The following is a 19631-nucleotide window of genomic DNA, read 5'->3' as shown; positions in this document are numbered from 1 at the left end:
CTCATAGATGATATAGACAAGGTAAGCCTGCTTTGGAGGAAGGCAGAGGAGAGAAGAGGAGAGTTTAGCCATATGGATTTCAGCCTTGCCATGCCAACCAATCCCTACCTTACAATGGTTTAATAACTATAGTAGTTTGCTACATATACATATACATATACATGTAGTCTATGCTGTCCTGATCCAATGCAATACAGTGAATGGACACCAAAATGATGGATGGTGAAATTGTTATGAAATTATGTAAAGACACACACATGGTAAACCCCAGATTTTACATTTAAAATAATAAAGTCTGACTATTGCCGTCGGGGAATAACGCCATAATGTAACAATAGATAATAACAGGAAAACTTTAGCCCAGAGCCCTGCAGCAGTCAAAAAAAGCAAACAATGCCATGTATCATGATGAAATTAAGTAGAGAATGTAATTAAGCTGCTGTCTATATATGCATGAAGCACTTGCAACTTGAATACTGCAACAAATTATGATTGTCAATCTCAAAAGATACACCAGAAAAATGGAAGAGATTCAGAGGAGGGCTACAGGTGCAATCAAAAGTATGGCACAGCTTCCAGACAAGGAATGATTAAGCAGACAGTCCCTGAACTTTTCATCTTGGAAAAGAGACAACTGAAGGAGAAGTTGGTTTAAGTGTATACATTCATCTGTGGCAAAGGGAGTGAAGAGGCAATGACTATTTACTGTGGCTTCCAATGACAGTATTAGCTGTCTAATGAAGCTGTCAGTTACAAAGTTCAAAAAACAAACGAAAAGAGTTGGTGCTTTTTACAAGATTGTTAAACTGTGAGTCTCCTTGCAGAATGTTGCGGCTCCTAGAAGCTTACATGGTTTCAAAGCAAAACTGGAGAAAGTTATGACAAAGAGAATCTACTGGGGATTACTACAAACCTAGTATTTGGAGACTGAGAAAACATACAGGAGAAAAATCACTATATGCTTCTCCATGCTTATATACTATCATGGATGTCTGCTTGTTGAAGACAACCTTGTCTTGGTCTATCAGGATACTAACAGAATAAACAATACTTTATTACACTTATGTTGAGTTTGTTCCATGTTTTGCATTTGTCTTTCATTAATGAAGTCAAATGAGATGCAAGTGAAAGGCTTTTTTTGTTGTTTGTGGGGGTGGGTGGGGGGTTTCTTTTTAAGGAAGAGATTCAGACCTAGAAATAAGAAAAAGGAAAGTAATTGTACTTTGTAATTCTGAGATCTATATTATTCCTGTAAGTGGTAGAATTACCATTTGTAGGTATTTTAGGGTGCTTATTATGGAAATAAAGGCTGAAGCCTCAGCTGCATCAGACTCCTTTCAGATTAACTGAGATAACAAATAGCAAAAAATTATGTTAAACCTACGCACTATTTCTGTGCACATATTCCTGTGCTTGCAAGGGGTCTGCTCAGCTCTGAGGATGAGACTTTCTTGACTTTGTGATCCCACTGGAGACAGCAGAAGGGCGTAAAGGGGGCTGAGCTCTGATAAATGACAGCATTCAGCAGCTGCTCCGTTCCTTCAAGAAGGAAGCAGCAACAACGGGCTGCAATTACCAGTCTGAATCTGCTAACTACCTTTAATTGGTCAGCAACTGAGCTTTTGCAGTCCGGAGAAGTGAATGTATATTCCCTTGCAGGTAGTAATTAAGTCTGATTTTCATGATCCTTCTCTATAGGAACAAGATTTCTAATGACTCATATGGACGTAAGCAAAAAAAAAAAAAAAATAAAGAAGATGGGAGAAATTAATGGTTTTTAAAAATCTGGGAAACGCTAGCTTGAAGATGTCTTTATTCTGAGAAATTCTGGCTTGTAACAACTTCTCGGGCCATTATACAAGCTGTAGACTCAGAAAGTTTAGCAGGCTCTCATCCTGGTGCATGCTATGCTCAGGAGATACGCAGAGGTAGGAGGCACCTGACGTGGAATCTCAGACTGCTTCGTTAGGACCTAGCTGTGTGACCGCAGTGGACTGCTGCCTAATGAAGCAGCAAGAAAGGGGCATTTGGCGAAAGTGCGTAGTCCCAGTTATCAGGAGATCTGGTAAGTACCTCCTGTCATTAACAGTGCTGCCATAGGTGAATCTCATCTGCCTCATGCAGGGAGACTGATGAGAATCACCGTGTCTGGAAAATAGGGGTCTACACCTCCAGATACTTCTTGGGTTTGTATCGGGCAGATAGAGGGCTATACTGCTTATGAAAAACAAACAAACAAACAAACAAAACCAAACAAAAAAATGCCTTAAATATTGCAGGGTAATATTAAATATTGCCAACCAGTTTATTGAGACAATCTTAAAGGGGAAGAAAAGAGAAGAATTTTACTTTGATGACAGCATTTATTTTTCCTCCTGTTTCTGAAGGCTATTCTTTAAAAACCATGAATGTGATGACTGTGTTGCACTTGTAAATAAGGTGTGGTATAAAAACTTATAGTGCAGCTTCATTATATGATAAGAGTGAAACGTGTCCCCTGTGGAGAAAAATCGATACTAAAGATCAAAGGAATATCTTCAAAAGGCCTTGCATTAAGGGTTTACAAGTGCTGTATTTCCTAGTTCCCCTCATGTTGATGAAAAGCAGATCATGTAAAAAGGTTCATTATTGGAGAAAAAAGAGTCTTCTGGTTTTTTAAACGTGAAAATACACATTTCACTTTTGTAAACCAGTGACCTGCTGCCTCAGGAATAGATATTTTTAAAAGTCTCTTCTTAGCTTCATTGAATACCTTTGCTAACAAGTGAGAGACCCTTATGCAGGATGGGTTGGAAGTGCTGCAGGCTTCATTCACTAGCTGACAAAAGGATAGTTGGGGGAGGAAAAGTCCAGAAACAGTTTCATCCGCACCTCAGAAGAGACTTGCTCCAGAGAAGGGCAGATGGCATTTTCACTGCCCAGGGACAGTTGCTTTAAATCACAGCTGTGTCTCTGTACGAGTCTTTGCCAGTGGGGATTATCCAAACATGAATCAACACATTCTCTTACCAGATCCACCCACCCGGGGGACTGGCGTTACTCACTGTGAGTGCTATAGAGAGGGTGACTCAAGCCATGTTGAGCTGAATTTGGACCAGTGTCTCCAATGTACATGCCCAAGAGGATGGTAAAACTCTCAAATAAATGCTAATTCTCTCTTGTCACAGCAAGATAAATGTTTCTTATAATGCACCTACAAGCCATAGATTCATTTGCCTAAAGACATTAATTCAACAGACATTCCAATACAAATTGCTCTTAGTTCACATTCCCTAAAACTTTATTTATATTCGTGTGACTCCTTGACTCATGTAGCTAAGGGAACCTGCACTGGTATCCCAGACACAAAGAACTGCCTTCAGCTGTTTCCTGGCAAAATTTTCAGCTGAGCTTATCTCCACTGTATATACTGCTGAACAGATCAGCAACCCAATGGGCAAAAAGTGGTTCTGAAAATCTGTTCCGAACAGTTTGCAGTGGGAGCTGCTGAGTGGGGACGTGTTTCTTTGAGTGGCCCATGTTTCTGTGCCTGAATGGTATCTGAGAACTTGTATTCAAAGAATGGGTGCTCACCAGTCAAAAACATGTCCCTTAAGTTTTGGGGATTCCTCAAAAGCTACTTCAGCTCTCATAGAAATAAATGAAAACACCTTTCTTGATTCTCCCAGGTTCAGCAAAGGAGGTCACTCAAGATGCACGTTGGCTGTTTTCTTTTCATCCTTTCAATGTTACCCCCAACCCCATCTTTACCTGTGAAGAGGGGAGAGGGTAGGAAAAAAATTAGGAAGATGAAAAAAAAAGGAGCTTGTTTTTAAAAGTCAGTCATCAGTGATACATCCAGTCTATATTCATGTTTGCAGGATGACTACACTCAGAGAATATTTGAGCACTGCAGTCAGAGGGAATCATGTGTATGCATACCTGGGCTATCTTTAATTAGTTTGGGGAGTAATAAAAGTGAACCTACAGTGGCACAGACCTAGCCTCTACCTAAGGCTTGGTATTACTGGTGGTAACGTGCTGTTTATAGCACAGTCTTTTGTTCCTACAGCTTCACTGTTCTTAGTATTCAGGCTAGGTAGATTAAAGCTACATTCAGATATTTTGTTTTCAAAAGAAACACAGCCAAAGTCAATGAGATCACTTCCATGCATGCAGGCTACACAAGATTTATACTTGTTATGTCCTGTTAAAATACATATTTTAGTTTGACAGATTGTTTGGATCATCCTGAACACCAGTTGCATCTTGCCTATTTAAAGAATGGCGAGTGCAATATGAAGCACTGCTGTTGCAGTTAACTCTGCTATTTTTAGCTGTACACAAGCACTACGGCTTTCTTTTAGAACAGAATATTACTTCAGTATTAACAAATGAAACAAACTAATGTGGGATACATTATCAAGTTGCCGAAGGTTAGCCTTTCTTCATGTCATGCTAGTGAGTGACTGTGCTGCACTAATTAAAAACATTGCCATGGCAATTGCTATAGAAACATTTAAATTGGCATCATTGCTAACAAATCCCTGCTATTGATCCCAGCAGGGCTTATTTCACACTACACCTGAAGAATCTAAATAGAAAATTTTACATTCAAAAGGACTTTAAAAGATACAATTTTTCCAGTTGCTAATGTGCTGAGGAGAATAATGTCTTTCATACAGAGATAATTCATTAACCTGGAACTGTTGTAGGATTCTGATATCAGAACCCTTACTGCAAGGAGAGACTGTAATGGTTCTAGGCTACCACCGCAGATCCCTCAAACCGTAAAAATAAAAATATTTATTGCCTCCACTCAGATCCTCTGATTTGCAAAGTGGGGAAAGAATGCAGGTTCTCCACAATTTGGGGCATTAAAATGTTTAATACATTAATACCTCATCTTAAAAGAAGTTTCCAATGTAACTAGGAAGAAAACCATTTTCCATTGTTTGACAAGAAGAATAAGTTGACTGTTGTACTGAGTCAAATGGTGGAAGCAGACGTGAAGCGAGAGGGATTGCCTGTATAACTTTTGATCAGTTGCTTAGAACAAAACCCATTAAAAATATTCTTTATGGTTTCAGACTTAAGATCTTTGTGCCTCTTCGAAGAAATCAAATTAGATGTTTACCATAAAGTTCAGTAGATCCAGACTGATCCAGACTAATAACTCTCTCTCTTTACATCTAATACGTCCAACTATTGTAAAAATCAAAAGTGGGAAATAATAGGCTTTTTTTTTTCTTTTTTTTTTTTTTTTTTTTTTTTTCATTCCAAAACCCGAATCTTACCCTTCTTGACATGAAAGATACTACCTTTCCTCTCAGTGGCAGTGAAGTCCTTCTGTTAATCAGCAAGGAAATCAGTAGAGGGCAGCACTACACAGAAAACCACACATTTTAAACAATGTCAAACTGAGTTCTGCCCTGGCTGGGACAGAATATGGGAACCTAGATTCCTCCGAGAAAAACCTCTGTTAAAAAATAAGTGTTTGCACAGAAGTAATTTCTTATAGCAGGCTCAGAGCATCTGTGCACAGTGTATTGTGGTCCCTTGAACATCTGCTCTTACGTTTCCAGACTACACCAGAATCCTTTGTTTCAGTATTAAAATACACCTTCTGAGTCTACCAAACACAATTCCTTACCCACTTCACTTGTAGCTGACTACAAGAACAGATCCATAAAGCCAATGACCACCTCGAAGTATTTCTTTGAGTACAAAGGAAAGAGTAGTATAAAAATCTCATGCATTTGAATGAGTAAGGCAAGTAGTGTTTGGACAGAAATGAATGAAGGTAATTTCAGGAAATTAAAAATGTGTAGCTTTGAAAAAGCAAAAGTGAAGCATTTGAAATTTGAAATTTTATTTCCATTTGAAATTATCATAAAACTGAACATGCAATCACGCTTCTTAAAATGGCCAAATGAAAATATATTGATGTCCCTTATCCTTCCCCCAGTTTCAAAAAAGAGAAAAATAAATGAGACTAAATAATTTGAGTTTTAAATTTGTTTAAGTTTTGAAATAATGACATTTTGAAGAGAAAATGTGAATTGTTTGACATTTTTGGATAACTTATTTTTCACAGCAGTCTTCCAAGGCTTAGAGGTTTTGTAAAATATATTTTTAGGATTTTTAGTAATTTCATAGATTCACTGTGTGTTAAAATTTTGCCAAATACATGTATAGTTTTCAGGGCTTTTTGGGTTTTTTTTGTTTTGTGGTTTGTTTTGTTTCAATGCATAAGAGCTGATATGTTCCAAGAAACTAGAGAAATAAATCAGTCATGATCTTAAATATATAAAAACATAAAATGTATTGGAATAGTTAAGTAGCAACACATCACTCATATACAAAGCAAAAGCAAACAAACCCAAAATTTGATCAACATGAATATTTGAACGTGCTATCGTTGAGAATGTATATAAGATGAATTCTTGAACTACAGACCAACAAAAAGTGCTGTACTACAGCTGTGAAAGAGCACTATTTGAGGACAAATCAAGCAAGAGTATCTCAAGAAGAGATAGGAATTCAGAACCATTGGACAAACTTGATAAACTGCCCTTTGAGTACTGTATTTTCAAAAGTAGTTCCTGTTGCTGTTTACTTTCATTTTACAATACCTTAACCAGGATCTAATTTATAAAGTCTAAAGAGGCCCTGCCTCAGATGGTGCAGTGGGCTGGATTTGAGGATCTACATTGATAAATAGTTTTATTCAGTGATAAAAACTACTTCAGTCTATATTATATAGAGAATTAGAATAATCAAATTTAGACATGGATAAAAGATTGGTTAAGTGGTTTTCTTTTTCTTTTGATCTGTATCCAGTAAGTTTCAATCACAAGGCAAGATCATCATGTATGCAACATGTTTTCCAGTTAATGTCAAAATTTACTGGTATTAAATTAGCCACAGGAGAGTTCGCCTTTGCCCCTCTGCATGCAACAGGAACATACCAAGCATTACAAGGGAGAAAACAAGATTTTGAGTATACCTATAGAATTCAAAGAACATATATCCACTAATGTACGCCAAAATCTATGAACATTCTTGATTTTATGCAAATAGAGTTAATTTACTCTGTGCTTTGATTCTTCAATTAAAATAAAGAAGTAAAAGAAAATAAGAGTTTTCCTGCATTATATCCATGATCTTCTGCATAAATTTGACACCTATTAAATTGTTTGGGGTATTTTTGTTATTGAACATGTTAGAAAGTGATAAATATTCCAAGCCTTCACTTCTTGCTCAGCTAAAACTCTTTTTGAAGTTACTAAAATGCAAAGACTTTGATCCTCCTTCAGGATTGCTAGTTAAGATCCTGAGACCATACAGAATATCATCATTTTAAGGAAAACTTCACACAAGGGCACAATCCTATCAATTTAATCATTAAGGCCTTTAGAGTACAATCCACTGAATGTTTTCTGTTAAACAGTTTTGGTTCTCGACTGACTAATAATTTTCACAAAAAGCATCTTATTTCCAAAAAAATCTCTCTTTTTATACAGAAAAAGACTCCCTTCCCCTCCCCTGAAAAAAACAAAGTGAAAGTACCTGCTGGTAATGTTGGGTTGTGGGAGAAAGGAGGATGGATATGTATATTTTTTTAAAATTTCAGAACTTCAGTATTCTAAAACTTCTGGGTGTTGTGGCTTCATGCTACTATCACTGTTCATGGACTAGGATTCCCAAAGCAAAAGATACTTCTGCTGCTAAATAGTTTTCTTATGCTTTCTGTAATATACAATGACAGCTCAGCTAAAGATTTGTTAAAGCAAAAGCAGACTTGAGAGGAAACCCAGGTTATGGAAAAGACTGGGACATCAGGCAGCTCAGCTGTACTGCCAAATAAAGAGTATGGGTTTAAAAAAAAAATCTTTGGTTTTGATTAAATGTTGTTTACAAACTTCTACACAAAACATCAGTGCCAGTCTCAGAAAAATAATGGCAAAAATAAGGTTCTATATCATGAAAATTCCCATTCATTCAGGAGGGGAAAAAATAAAATGCATTATAATGCAGAATTCTGTCCTGAATGCAGAATTTTGTTAACCCCAGCAGGAATCCTGTGAACTGAAACTTATCTAATAAGTACTTTTTCCTTCTGGAATAAGGAATCTGTTGAAGGCATCAATAATACTTTAATTTTCATATTATGAGTTCCTTTGTGCAGAAACAGAAGCAGATCCTCTGGACAATTGGGAACAAAGCGGGAGAGGGCTTGTATTAATCATGAAGTAACAGAAAATTCGGATGTGCAGACAATTCTGAGGAGATAGTAGGAGAGCTGAACTGGGAGAGATTACGTTGGAAGGTCTGCTATTTGGGCTGTTTCATTGTGTCACGATGCTGCTGGTAGCTAAAGTTTTCAGATGAAGAAGTATTTTACTCAGATTGTGTTTTAAATTAATGTTGATATACAGTGTGAGAGAGTGAAACAGAAGAAGATAAAGGAGACATTAAAGAACTTGACTTAAAACTCTCTGAGTAATTTTTATGGTTATATGCAATTTCCATGGGTTATTGTCATGATCACTAGGCTATTGGTATTCCTGTTTCCCTAAGGCCATGGCCTTAGGGAAACAAAATTATTGCAACTTACTGAAATACTGTTCTCCATTCTGTAGGTCCTACTTGCAAGAGGAATATAATATTTGAAAAATTTGTTCCAGTGAATTATTAGAGGAGTGGAGGCTAACAGCATCTCTGTAAATGATGAGGACTTACTCCTTCTTGACAGTTTTGCTTTGGAGCTGTATGTTTCATGCGATTCATATGATGCCATCCCAAAAAAGGACTAACAAGCACTTACGCAGTGAAAGGATAACAGGACTGTCAGAGAATGATGGAAAAACACTGCACCGTACCAAGCGTGGTTGGATGTGGAATCAATTTTTCTTGCTGGAGGAGTACACAGGTCCCGATACTCAATATGTGGGCAAGGTAAGCCTTGTGTTTAAAGGATTCTTTAGAGGTGATGCATCTGACAGCCTTGGTATTCTCCCTCCTTCTCCACAGTTATTTTGCTTTTTATACAGCAATGATCCCAATTTCTCATTTAAGTCAAAAAAAAAGCATGTCATGGACCACCTGAGGCTTCCATGACTGTTCAAAGTTGTGGAAGAAATGAAGTAATTTGGTGAAAAAAAAATAGGAAACTGTTCAGACTAAAATGTTCCAACTTCTTATTACATATGCCCATGCAAGTTTATCACTGACTCATTTCCAGTTTTCAACTGTTAAACATAAATATTAGATAAGGGAATAGAGAAGTTATGCTTTCATTCATCTACCTCGTGTCATTTGCCAGTATACTGGGATGTGTACTTCCTCAAATGAAATATAGAATTCTATTTATTAATAATAAAATTGCTGTCTATGCACAATTCCCAGTATGGATAAAGTGTTTGAGAAGAAAAAAAGTCTGGTTTTCATCATTTCTGCAGTAAATTGAGATCTTTACTAAACGGCTTGAAAGACTTTCCATTCTTTGAGACCTATCTACATCAGCTATTGTCAACAACAGTACCTCTGAATTCCAGCTGTCTGCAGTCCTACCTTTTCTGATAACACACAACTCAAAGATTTCCAGATTTTTAGCCCTTTGTGGTGTCTCACCATCCACAGATGTGCCTTGTGGTCTCGTATAACTAAGCATTCTTGGTAGAGGCCTTGAATACAGACAACAACCACCCAGAATGACTTACAAATTAAGAAAATGTTTATCTTAATATCTTAAGTTAATTAGTGTCCATTCCAGCTTCTGTCATTCATCCACAATGCTGTCACTATCTTGGATTTTCAGGTAGTTCTCTCACTTTCTGGTGCCTAATTACCAAACAGATTGAGACTTTTTTAATTAAAAGACCCCAAAATGTTTTTGAATATTGCAGTAGCAGATGTAGCAGAATTTTTGACTTGCAGTAGCAGAAATAAGATGAGAGCCAATAACCCTATTGCTAGAGGCATTTATCAGTGTGTAAAATAGGAAGGTTTGTTGTAGGCAAAGGGGTTTCCAATAAAGAGTAAAGTAACTGCATAGAAAGATTTCTGAAAAAAAATTTGGTTGGAAGTATCTTTTAGTATTAAGTAAACTTGCAAAGAAAACGTACAATAACGTACACAATAATATAGATCTTCATAGCCGTAAGTTCTACCTAGACTCACAGAAATATTTTTTTTGTAAAAATAGAAAGCTGTCATAGAGGAGAAGCAAGTATCAAACATAAGAGTTGATTCCAGTTTCAGTCCCGCTGCTATAGATGAATGGACTCCAAACCATATATGCCATTCTAAATCTCAAATAAATTAAGCTTACACCAAGACTGTCATCACCATCTCTGTTTCACAGAAAGAATGCCTACATGGTATATTGCAACAGATGCAAACTTATTCTGCACTTATTCCAAACTAACTAAAAGCCATTGGACCTCATTACCATAGAGCTAAGTCCAGGAAGGAAAACAAATGGCTATACAGCAGTTGGATCTGAGATGATTCATTTCTTACAACTCAGATAACATGTGGAGATTTTTCACATTTTACTGCAAAACATTGTACAGAGGCCCTGAGGGAGAGGTCAGCATTATTGATCTCTAAACAGATGGAAATCGCCCCAAATATTACCCTGTGTTCCAAAGAGATGGAGTTGGATTGAAGGGATAAACTCCATGTGGTTGCATTAACTTTAGAACAGTTTATGACCTGACAAAATGATCGTAGTTCTGTCCTCAGTGGTATAAACCCACAGTAAATCCATTTAAGTTAGTTCAGATTATCCTAGGTACATGTGACATGCAGCACCAAGAGGGAGCTGTTAAAACAAGAAGTCAGCTAAGGATTTTTTTTTTTTTTTTTTTAAAGCAACAATTTTTTTGAACAATATTATTCTGAGAAAGGCTTAAATCTCAGGTTTAGTATTCTCCTGCTCAAAGTGATGGTAATTAGCAAACTGGTATGTGTGAAGAGAGAGCACTTTTATTCCAACCCATGGGGACTAGTTCATAGCCAGTATTCTTATCCAGTCCCTCTTTAATATGGATATGCACAGGCAGATGGATTACTGGAGTAGAATAATAAATGTTATCCTAAAAATTAAATAAACTGAATTAAGAAACTTTATCAGCAGAGAAACTTCTAAGGGATCATAGCCATAATACTAAAAAATCAGTTTTTCCTCCCTAGTTCAATTTTCAAACAACTTTAATCTGTTAGGTCATTGTTTGTGTTTTGTTAGTGATGCTACTTTGTTGATGCTTTATTTTATTATGAGTGCATTCTGTTATTGCCAGTGGGGTAGGATCACTCGGTGTGACATAAAGGGATAAAATTTATTTATGAAGAAGGATGGGTACATGGGATGGAGAGCTATTGTGTGACATCTTCACACTTCTCACTCCCGCCGCTCACCCCCCCAGCCCAGTTTAGACCAGCAGCAGGACCCAGGGGAACTGGACACTTGCTTTGGCCACTGGACTGTCCAAGTCCTGGCTGGCAGTCTGGCCCTAAAAGGGCACTTCTGCCTTGTGCTCAGGCCCCTCTCAGTGTCAGAGGTTCCTGGAGGGAGTTTTCCCCCCATATCTGAGGTGATACCATCTTAAGTAGCACTTTTTAAGATTAGATTGTCAGCAGCCAATGGCCTTACTAGCCAAGTAGCCCCAGGATGATCACTTTCCCCATATTTAAGGCCAAATAGCAGTTGTTACTGCAGCTACTCTCACCCTCTGGTCTCCTTCCCAAATATCTTCCAAGAATGGAAAGTGGTTAACAGCTCCATCATCCCAGATTTTTTGTTTCTTTCCTGCACATACCAAACCAATCTAAGCAGTTAGAGCGGAAGATGCAATCACGGTCTCATTTATCTGAGTGGTGCTTGTGGGTAGGTTTCACCCTGTGACAAGAAGTAACTAAAAAAGAGCTCTGGTGTACTTGTAAGGTAGATGAAAAGCCCAACTCCACACAAACCTGGTGCATGGCTCCCAGACTGCTAACGGGGGTAACATGGTGTTAATGGACTCCGAACAGCTAGAACAGAGCTTATGTTCCCAATTATAGTTAGATAGCTTTTAGACAAAGGCTGTGGTAGTGATGATAGGTGACATAAAATGGAGACCAGTAAGTGCATCTAATGCACTTAGCAGAAATAGAAAATATTGTTTGATGAGCAAAGGAAGTTAGCATTCAACAGCTGCCAAAAGACTTGATGGCTAGAAAAATTGTAGTAAGGAAATTATTCAAAGAACAGACCTAAATGACAAACCACCCTTCAGGGACAGGGCATATATGCAGAACAACTGCCTTGCTAATGTGATGGGAGTCAAAAGTAAATCCAGACAACCTACAGTATATCTATCACTCATCTTTCTTTTCTTCTTCCAACTCAGAGGACCCATCTGTCTCATATACTGGTGCATGCATAAAAAATAAGTGCATAGGAAGTCTATAAATTTGTTAGGTCCTATTACTCGTACCTGCAACAATGCAAGACCTGCTTACAACATCCTTTCATTTCTTATCCTTTTAAATTATATTCAGGAAATGCTTACAGAAACCAGTGGCTCCATCATGCTAGGTGTTGTATAAAAATTGGATAAGGAGAAAAGCTTTGCTCTGGAGAGTTTGCAGCTGAAATATTTAGTCAGGCACAGGTAAGGTAAGCAGTATCACAGAGCCCTGTTTAAAAATTTGGCCAAGGAAAAAACCCTAAAAATTTCTAAAACGTAAAAATGACCATATTCTTTCAAGATGCCTGTTGCCTGGTGTGATTGTTGACTATCTCAGTGAGATCATCAGTGTGAGGAATTTTCAGAGGATGTAGTAAGGGGAACTGTAAAATTCCTTCTGCCTACTAAGAATTCACAAAAAAGTGGATTACACTATAACATTCAGAGTTAAATGTTTGAGAGAAGTTTCTTTTTAAAGGAAAAGAAACAACTGGCATTTTGTCTGTGAAATATGAAGGGGTTGAGAAAATAAAACACCTGACTGTATAGCATACTGTTGTATTCCTTGGTTTCTGGGATGTCCTTTTCTTTCACTAGGGAGGGGCCATAGATCCAACTTCTCAGCTGCTACTAACTTTAAGCCCCATGCAGAAACCAAGAAATTAAATCTAAACCACTGACCTTCTATGAGAAAATCCTACCAAATTTACCTACTTCCTAAACAAACAATCCAAAGAGATAATAATCTAAAAAAAAAAAAAGACATGCAATTTAGGAAGTATTAAAATGTTGATGGGGATGATGTTCATTAATTAAAGAAAAAGCTAATAAAACGCACAGAAGGCTCTAACCAAGTAGCCCTTTAGGGATAATTAGTTTTATATTCCAAAGTTAATACTGATTTTATGTGTCTCCATTCCTAAATAACTTACCTGATAACCACTGAATGGGCATCAGTTGTGCAAAATGCCAAATATCCCACCTCTTTAACTCCAGTATTATGAAACATCCCTAGGTGGGAAGAAACAGGCCTAATCAGAATCATCAGCCATTTTGAAAACCGTAGTCCTTTATGCTTTGCAAAGTGATTTCAAGAGACAAGAGATTTTCCTTCCTTTAAGTCACTCGAGTACATTTTTTACATGAAAGCTAGTCTCTCCCTATATCAAACAGGCACTTTGCTAATCAAAGGCTGCTAATCTTGATGGGCAGATAATGTGTGAATTTCCATGCAATGTATGTTAGACTCAAATCGAACACTTGTCATAACCCAGCTTTTAAAAACAATAAACAAACAACAGCAACAAAACCACTTTTGTACACCACCTGCAACCTTTCTTTTTCTTATTAAGGGGGGAAATACAAAATCAAATAAAAAAGAACTGACACTGCTCAAACTTAGCTGCTTCGTGAATAACCTTCTGTTTTGTAACTTCCATAAAAATAAATTAAGTTTTGCATATCATAAGCATCATTTAAATTGGATGTAAACTAAAAAAAAAACCCCTGTTCTACCTCCAGTTAACCAGTGAGTTTGATTCATGACACTTGCCTGTGTGTCTTACTAAGAAGTATAAAGTGAGAAGAAAAATACTCAGAGGGTGGGTTTTTACGGGGGAACGGTTTGTTTTGTTTTATTTTTCAGGGGGGCGGGGTACAGCATATATCTGCCACATAACATCTGCTGAAAAAATTTTTTTTATTAATTATCTAATATTGTTTTCTTTATGTACTGAATTTTATCTTAATCTTGCCTTTAGAGTATGTGAGACAACTTACTTTTTCACTTGTGCCTTTAATCAATTTATGCAATTAATCCATAAGGATTTCTTTACAGCATTTGTTATTTTCCCTCCACAGAGTCAGTTTAAGAACCACCTATTCTTAGGATGACAGAACATACAGGTGCACTATCCTTTCAGTGTTTCAAGTGTGCCCTCCACTTTGTTAAAGATGCAACCCACTTGTCTCATTTGAAAAGCTGTTGCATTCAGTACAGCACCTAAATGTTGCTAAAACCAGCGTGTTTCTTTGACATCTTTTGTCTTAGCAGTATGATAAGTTTCAAAAAACCAACAGAATCATAAACAATCATATGTTGCTGACATATAGTCATTTAGAAGTGTAATTCAACTGGGGGAAGATTTTGTCACATTCTTAACATGTTCCATCTAGCATGTGCTATATCCCAAAGCCATCTTTTAAAACACAGATTTGAAGAAGATTTAATAACATATTTTAATTAGAATCTCTGCTCTTAAAGTAAAATCAGTATTTTAAGATTAAATAAAAGAAGAAAAATTAGTGGGGTCTCCTGGGTCTCATCCTTTTGTCTTTACTTTCCTCTCTCGGTCCCCAAGTTTCTCCTTGTCTTTGAATGAATACTGCAGAAATTACGATGTATCAAAACAGAAACGAAAAAAGCCATAAGGACAGGAAAGATCAAAGAGATAAGAAAAAGAGTCTGACCAATATTTTTAAAAATAAGAAACATAAAACCTATTTGATTCTAAAATTAATAAATTAATAAATTATCTCCACTTACATTGCATTCTTCAGTTAGCACATTTTTTCAACAAACATTTGATCTAATTTCAAGCAGCCATATCTCTAGGCAGATGAATCCCCAAAATAAATCTAAAATGGAAACAGGCAAACCAAGAAAAAAAAGGTTAAAAAAAATGCCACAAGTCCCGGTCTCCAGATACGTGCATAACTTAACTACAAATACCGATGAAGAGCCATAGCTTTACTTGTTTAAAAATAACTTACTTTCTGAAGGCTTCCGTCGTAAACCTTATTGAAAAATTGCTGGAAGGAAAATTTTTTTTGTCAAAAAATAGTAAAACCCAAAGTTTTCAATAAAATTTTATTGCTGCTTTTAGAAAGAAGGCTGGAGGGCCAGGGAAGAAAATGTTGAAAGACAAACGTGACATCTTCCAAAAACAATAAGACTTTTTTCTTTGGGAGAAAGGACAGCAGCTCATTTCTGACAACCTACATACGTTTTTAATTGATGTTTCAAAAATAGTGAAGAGGTCTAATCACAACATGTATATCCCAGATTTAGACAGTTTAAATAAGAAATACCTTGCATGTTACATTGCAATGATAGGCCTAAGCTAGAATTTTGCAATCAAAGTTGGACATCATATTTCACAAAATAAAGATTAATGTCTGAAAACAACTGCAATGATCAGAGACTTCAAATACATGAATAACAAGAGTGAGTTGGCATTGTTTGGTACAGATAGAGCAGCTGTCATGAGATCTGACAGCTTCTGTGTATTCAACTACATAAAAGAGTGCTAAAAAAATAATCTCAAGTTCTTGTCATGTTCAGGGCAAGAAGTTGGGTTCGTAGTGTCATAAGGTTGATTTACATTCAACATCAGGAAGAAGTTTTTGATGGTAAATACGGTCAATACAGTGAAGTACTAGGTAAAGATCACTCAGAGAAACAGGATTATCTTGATACTGTAGGTTTTCATGACAAACTAAAAAACTATGTGCCAGAAAGTCCACACTGATTCTTCCTGGAGGCAGAAGGATGGCACAGATTATCTCTTTTGGCCTCTGTCTCTTCTGTTTTCAAGGATTCTGTGTGAATTTTTCAAGTTCAAATGCTAAATCAGCTCAACTGCTTGTGAAAAGCAAAACTAAACCAAGAATAAACCCAAAGACATAAGAAATGAGGGAATCCTCAAGCTGTTTATTCAAAACTCTTCCCTTTCCCTTTTCCTTCCCTTTTCCCTTCCTCTTTCCTCTCCTCTCCTCTCCTGAGACAGAACATCCAATACACAATGATTTTCAAGTTAAAAAAAAAAAGCAGAAAGCTGCCAACTATGTGCCTTTAAAGAGCCTTTGTGTTTAACTGAAAAAGGAGAATTTTCAAGATAATTTTTAAGAATTTAGCAAGGCTAAGTGACAACTTCATCCACAGCATAGATACAGGCATCTGAAAAATTACCCAGCTACTTTCAAAGCCAAAGCCAATACGAGACAATTCAATAAAAGCAAAACAATAATAATTCCCCAATTCTTTTCCCTTTTCCCTGCCATGCTTCTCCTCTCAGGTGTGGAAAAATTACACTCACCAGATACCCAACATAGCAGCAAAGGGTACTATGTGGAGTCTAGTTTATTGTTCACCACAGCGCTTGCTCTTTGCTTAGTCACAGCTCCCCTTCTGCGGGGATCTCCTGAGCATGCTCAGGGCACCTGTGGGTGGGCCAGGACAACAGTAACGGGGTTCTGGGGCCCACGGAGGTCCCCCCTGTGGAGTTTGCTGGGATGGAGGGTGCTGACAAGCTAAAGAAAACCGAGGCTTGAAGTAAAACCACCTGATTTAAAGACAAAGTGGGCACGAAGACTAGAGTTGTCTTCTGTCTCCAGTGGTAATTTCCAGTTGCCATTTAAAATACCATTTTCATTTTAATAAAAACTGGCTTTTCTGAGCTTAAAAGCCTCTTGGTCTTGGCAAGCTCCCTATGTGAAAAGGCCTAAGCAGCTCTGCCTAAAAGATCTAGCTGGCTCAGGAACCTGCCACAATAGGTAATTGTTATTCATAGAATAGCCCTCTCTTCTTATTACCACTTCATAGGCTGGTATTTCTCAGCCTTGCAGTTTTAAGCCTGTGGGAAGAGAAGATTAGACTAGTGGCAATCTGCAGACCTATCATTATCTGTTATCAGGCAATCATTTATTGTGCATGAAAAGGTGGGAGGGTGAGGAAAATGTATTTCACAAGATACTTTTCATGATGTTGTATATTTATTGCATTGATTACATTATGGGAGCGATTCTGAAGAGGGCAAGTATTTTGACTATATTTTGGTTTACCGGTACCTGCCAACCTGGTGATAAAAAGAGTGCAAAACCCATCAGAGCAAATCAGTATGTGACTACTTAGAAAGGGCAATTTGACTGCATCAGAGGGTGGTATTGTGCGACATCTTGTCTGTTGGAGAAAGGTTTATGAATAGTCACCCTGAAGACAAACAGAGGAGCTGTCAACAAGCAACTGTCAAGAACAGCATGTTTTTTCTTCCTGTACGTGTCTGATACATCAAATCCTGTCCATTGCAGAAATCATCATACATTTCAGCCTTCTAGAAACTGAAAAATATGTTAGTCTAGCCAATGTAATCAGTCAATTTAACACTATGCTGGGTATCAATCAAAAGAGGAATCTGTGATCTCTTATCAGTTATAGAAATACATAACTACAGTCAAATCCTTGCTGTATGCATTGCTGTAGCAACATAAACATACTGGGCTAACTTCTGCTCTCTCTTACATCAATCCATGGTCAAGAAACTCTGCTGAAATCTCTTTTCTGTTTTTACACAGCAGAGTGTAATGAAAAGAGTGAGAAAGCATTCCAGCCTCCATGAACGTTTGAGAAGTTATAAATTCCTTCCTATCTTGCTTCACATTTCAGGGACAACAATGCCCATTTTGGATGGAAGCCATCATACCATTTTTGTCAAATTGGGAGTGTGAGGAAATGACAATCAGGCTCATAATATTAAATGAGTTTTAGCCTTAACTGAAGAGAAATTCTTTTTATGTGTTCTCCATTTCCATAGAGGGAACCTAAGGAGAAATGACCTCAATTCCCCTCTGTTTAAGTTGTAGAACTCTTAACAAAATCTCAAAGAGGTCTTTGGAATGGTTGATTCAGATACAAGAGTAAAGTTGTAGCCCAAACCCTGCCATAAAAATAATTAGTGATGCTGGAAATAATCATTAATAAAATCTGATTGAATATTTGCTTTATGTACATTTTGCTTTATTTTTTTCTGTCTGTAAAATGCAATTGCCAGCACTTGTCTAATGAAGCTTTTCCTCAGAACATGTCTATGTATGAGGTGTTCCCACACAATATTACAAAAAAAGCTCTGGAATATCATGAAAACAGCCATGAATCAGCCATTTGATTGAAAGCAGGGCTTGGAAGTATTTGGTTGAATAAGATAATCAGGACACACTATGAAAAGGAGAAAAAAGAGAACTAAATATTTAATAGCTACCTACTTGGTGAACAGTGTTTGAATGCTTGAATTTGTGATATAAATGATTGCTTTAACTATGCATTCCTAGTGCATAAAAATGACAAACACAGAAGTATTAAGTGGCATATTGTTATACTTCTTCTCAAGCATTCATAAATTGCATTTACCTAACTTCAAATTTGTGATTGTTGTCACCACCTGTAGCCATTTTTGCTCCTTGAACTTTTAGCTGTTGCTACATATTTCTGATTAAGACCTGAAATAAATTTAGTTTCTAAATATTGAGAACAAATTTGGTTCTTATAAAAAAGTTCTAGTTTACAACTTCTATGCAGCTTAAGTGGAATTAACACTACTATATCACACTGTTAAAAATGTTGCAACTACTGATGCAAGCTTTAAAAATGGTGCCTTTCTGATAGTTCAGTCTTAGAGGGATTGTGGAAGTAAGCATATTTTTCTTTTTAATAAGCATTTGTGATGAATAAACACTGTCAAATACCAGGAGGTAACAGAGCATTAAATGTTCAAAAATAACTGGGTCAGGTAGCTGACTGATAGGACTGAATTAACAAATGAAAAATAAAATACAGAAAGTATTTGCTTACCTTGTCTCTCTACCACTGCAGCATTTGCATTTAAAACACTGAGACTAAAGATCCTTTAAATCAATAATTAAAAAAAAAAAAAAAAGGAAAAAGTTACTGTATATTCTGTGTAACACAGGTGACTAAAAGAAATAACTATGTATATTTATTTTTAATTTAAACCTATATTAATTAGATATAAACAAATGGTGTGGACAATAAAATTAATGTAAAGAGGAATTTGTCATGGAAGCAAGTATTTCTATGTATATTGTTGGTGAAGCAAATGGAAGCGGGGTTGTTGCAAGAAAGCAAAATAAATAATTAAAAGATTTTTTTAACTGTCTCTCTAAGTTTCACAGAACATGAAAATACATTCACCTCTGTACAGGCTAGTAACTGTGAAGTAGAAGAGGTCACGGTCTGATTCCCACCCATTCCATATGAAAGATTTAGAATCACATGCAGAAAGGCATGAAGTGAAGGGCAAATTTTGAATCTATCCCAGAAGAAATTCTTTAGTCCTTCAAAAATACTGTTAATGGAAGGCAACAGGAATGACCCATTCTGTTTTCATTCTATTAGAG

The 19631-nt window shown here is 36.8% G+C and overlaps 1 protein-coding gene across 2 annotated transcripts in view; it reads left to right on the top strand.

Moving 5' to 3' along the window:
* Positions 1-19631, top strand: part of CDH9 (cadherin 9) — a 100571-nt gene that overhangs the window by 21672 nt on the left and 59268 nt on the right. Inside the window, exon 2 of one of the 2 annotated variants that reach the window (XM_030042063.1) lies at positions 8625-8940. In XM_030042063.1, coding sequence (XP_029897923.1) covers positions 8710-8940 — 231 coding nt within the window. In that variant the 5' untranslated portion in view covers positions 8625-8709. Of the gene's footprint in view, positions 1-8624; positions 8941-19631 lie in introns of those variants that run through there. The other variant, XM_030042064.1, reaches the window with a different exon arrangement.

Source organism: Aquila chrysaetos, chromosome 18 (genome assembly GCF_900496995.4).
Source record: "Aquila chrysaetos chrysaetos chromosome 18, bAquChr1.4, whole genome shotgun sequence".
NCBI lineage: Eukaryota > Metazoa > Chordata > Aves > Accipitriformes > Accipitridae > Aquila > Aquila chrysaetos.
The sequence above is the reverse complement of the archived record's forward strand: the minus strand, read 5'-3'. Positions and strand labels throughout refer to the sequence as shown.